Source organism: Nannospalax galili, unplaced genomic scaffold (genome assembly GCF_000622305.1).
Source record: "Nannospalax galili isolate Female #2095 unplaced genomic scaffold, S.galili_v1.0 scaffold18, whole genome shotgun sequence".
In the NCBI taxonomy this organism is placed as follows: domain Eukaryota; kingdom Metazoa; phylum Chordata; class Mammalia; order Rodentia; family Spalacidae; genus Nannospalax; species Nannospalax galili.
The window spans coordinates 10111758-10114894 of NW_008346548.1; the positions used below are offsets into that span (position 1 = coordinate 10111758).

Genomic DNA, 3137 nt, shown 5'->3' on the forward strand with positions numbered 1-3137 from the left:
GGCCTCTCTGTAGAGTGTGTGTTATTTTTTAGATACTCTCTATATATATATATATATATATATATATAGATATATATATATACTAATTTTAGAAATTGTGGCAAATTTAAGGACCCCTTGGAACGCATCCAGTGATGTGCACATTCCAGTTTGGGAACCGCTTTAATAGGACACTCCCACGCTCTCCCTTGACAAGCAGAGGAGTTATGAGTCACCAGGGCCCCTTTTGCTGGGGGTTCCCAGGACTCCAAAGACAGCCAACTTAGAGCAAGAATGGAGGAGTCTTCCAGAGAACTCCAGGCCCTTTCTCATGAGTGACTCATCTCTTACCTTCCCCCTAGAGAAGCCAAAAAATGGAGTCTGAGCTTCCAGAGCAGCCAGAGCAGAGCCCACCAACCAAATCTTGGTCATTTTCACCCAGGGTATCCGTAACATCATTCTCTAGCTGAAAAAAAATCCCAGCAAAAGATAACTTCCCTCAGGTAGATTTGGATAAAGGGCCTGAATAAATTATCTAGAGAAATTAGAGGCCTCCAGTCTACTGATGCCTGTTCTTAAGACACCTACCCGAAGAAGAGTCTAGGTACCTCCAGGAAGTGAACGTCCTAAGGGCTACAGACAGCCTGAAGACCCTTCCATATGGCCTAGGACTCCCAAGAAAGCAGAGGAGGTCGCTTACCTTCAAAGGTCACGATGGGGTGCTCCCTCCAGGTGCATAGCTGTTGCTCAGTGCTGGGATCATTGGAGATGTCGTGGGAGCTGGAGAGGTGGGACACTAGCAGGGTGAGACTGGGCAGCAACAACGAGACAGCCAGGGGTCCCGGGGTCACCATGGTGGGCCCCTGTGCAGTCCTAGCTCCTGGAGGCAGGTCGGGGAAAAGACCTGTAAAGGAAAACTCAATCTCACCAAGTGCTCCTTCCATCAATGCCCACTGTGCTCTATTTTCTCAAGATGTCAGAGGCCCCGCAGGGTCCTTTAAAAATAAATTTATATTGTATTTATGTTACTCTGCTCTAGTAATGCAAAGTTGTAGATCATATCTTGAAAGTTAATTTCCCTTGTAATGGTATTCTGGACAAAACTGACAAATTATAGAGCCTTTTCTCTTATGATCCCAAATGCTTTAAAATTAGTTTTAATGATAAAGGTGGGATCCATTTAATAAATGGAACTGGGGCAATGGGCAGTACAAATTGTCATTTGTAAAAGGAAAAGCTTGGACTCCAGTCCAATTTGGACCTCACATTTTATACTAGGAAAAATTCCAGTTGGATAAAAGATTTAAATGTTAAAGATAAAATCATAAAGATACTAGAAGAATCCTTCATACTTTAGAATAGAAAAACTATAATTAAAGTCCAGAAACCATCGAAGAAAAGCTTGACACATTCGACTTCACTAAAAGCATAAACTTCAGCATGTCCCCCTCCCACTAAAAATAACATGAAGCAGAATCAAAAGGCAAATGACAGAAGCTGGATGTGATGGTGCACACCTCTGACCCTGGGACTCAGGAGGCTGAAGCAGAAGGATTGAAGGTTTCTGGCCAGCCGGGGCTACACAGTGAGACCCTGTCTTTAAAAAAGGGACGGGCCTTGGAGTTGCCTCATTTGGTAAAGTGCTTGCTAGAAGACCTCAGGCTGATCCTCAGGCCCAACCTAAGAAAGCCAAGTGTGGTGGCGTGGTGCATGCTTATAGGCAGAACAGGTGGTTCCCTGGGGTTTGCTGGCTAGCCAGCCTAACCTACTTGGAAAGTTCCAGAGCAAGTAAATACCCTGTCTCAAAAGACAAGGTAGATGGCTCCTGAGAAAGGACACCGAGGCTGACCTCTGGCCTCCTCATGCACACAGGAACATGAGGACTCATGCACACACAGAAACATAACACGAGGCAAAATGCAAACTTGAAAAAATATGTGATTCTGATAGCAGACAAGGGACTAATATTTCTACAGATACAGAGAACTCTTAAGGATCAAGATGACCAACAATCCAGTAGAAAACTGGGTAGTGAACACAAATAAACGGTTTAAAATCTGAATGACACCCATTCTCACAATAAGCAATGCAAATTAACTCTTAGGCTGGGATTGCATTTCTTACCTACCATGTTAGCAAAAATCCAAGTCAGACAGCACACTCTTCTGATGAGGCTTCAGAGGTAAAGGACCTATCCTCTGCTACTACCAGAAGTAAAATATCAAACCCTTCAGGAGGGGAGCCTGCAAACTGTGGCAGAACCCCTGTATATTTACCCTTGACCCAGTGACCTATTATGAGAGTCCAGGCTTGTGGCCCTCAAAGTGGGATCCATGGATCCATGAATCACACATAGCAACAACTCCATGGTAAAACAGACACAGAAATCTGGAAGTCAGTATTTTAAAACCTTTATAGTAATTTGAGTATTTTTCATGTGTATTGACTCCAATAACTAAATGTTTAGGGCTGAGGTTGTGGCTCAGTGGTAGAGCTCTTGTGTTACATGTATAAGACCCTGGGCTCCAACCTCAGCACCATAAAACAAAAAGAGAAAATAAAATATTTAGGCTTGTATGTTGTTTTTCAAATTCATTTCTCTACTAATTTACTTTTATTGGATTGTTCGTAAGTATCCATCTGTGACAGATTATAAATTGAGAAGTCAAACCTGCTCCTTCATAACAGATAGCTGAGAAGCAAAAATAGACCACAGAGGCACCTGTGTGAGCACAAAATGACTCGTGCACGAGATCACTCACTGTGGCATTTAGTGAGACAGCAAAAGGACAAAAGCACACAAATGGACTGAAATAAGAGGCTCTTTAATAAACTTTAGTGTGTCTGTTATGGGATACTATGCAGCTATAGAAAAGAATGATTCTCTTTTCCATAAAGTGAAAGGTTGCATTAGCTCAGGGGCTGCTGACCAGGAAGGCAGCCTGGGATGGCTGGTGAGGGATTCCAAAGGTGACTCTGTCAGTGTAGGTGGGAACCAGAGGAGGGAGGCCTCTGGGGCTCTTCTCTGCCCTAGGACCTTTGCTCCTAACCTTTCCTCCCTCTTTTTTTTTTTTTTTTTTTTTTTTTTCTTAAAAAAAAAAAAAAATTTCCAGGGGAAGACATTGTCTATGAATCGCCAAGGCCAAAGAGACACATCT

The 3137-nt window shown here is 43.1% G+C and overlaps 1 protein-coding gene across 5 annotated transcripts in view; it reads right to left on the minus strand.

Moving 5' to 3' along the window:
* Sema5b (semaphorin 5B) overlaps nt 1-3137 on the minus strand; it is a 115861-nt gene that overhangs the window by 38546 nt on the left and 74178 nt on the right. For all 5 annotated transcript variants that reach the window (XM_008842952.2, XM_029568229.1, XM_029568230.1 and 2 more), the window contains exon 2: nt 680-883. In XM_008842952.2, the coding sequence (XP_008841174.1) occupies nt 680-833 (154 nt within the window). In that variant the 5' untranslated portion in view covers nt 834-883. The remainder of the gene's footprint in view (nt 1-679; nt 884-3137) is intronic.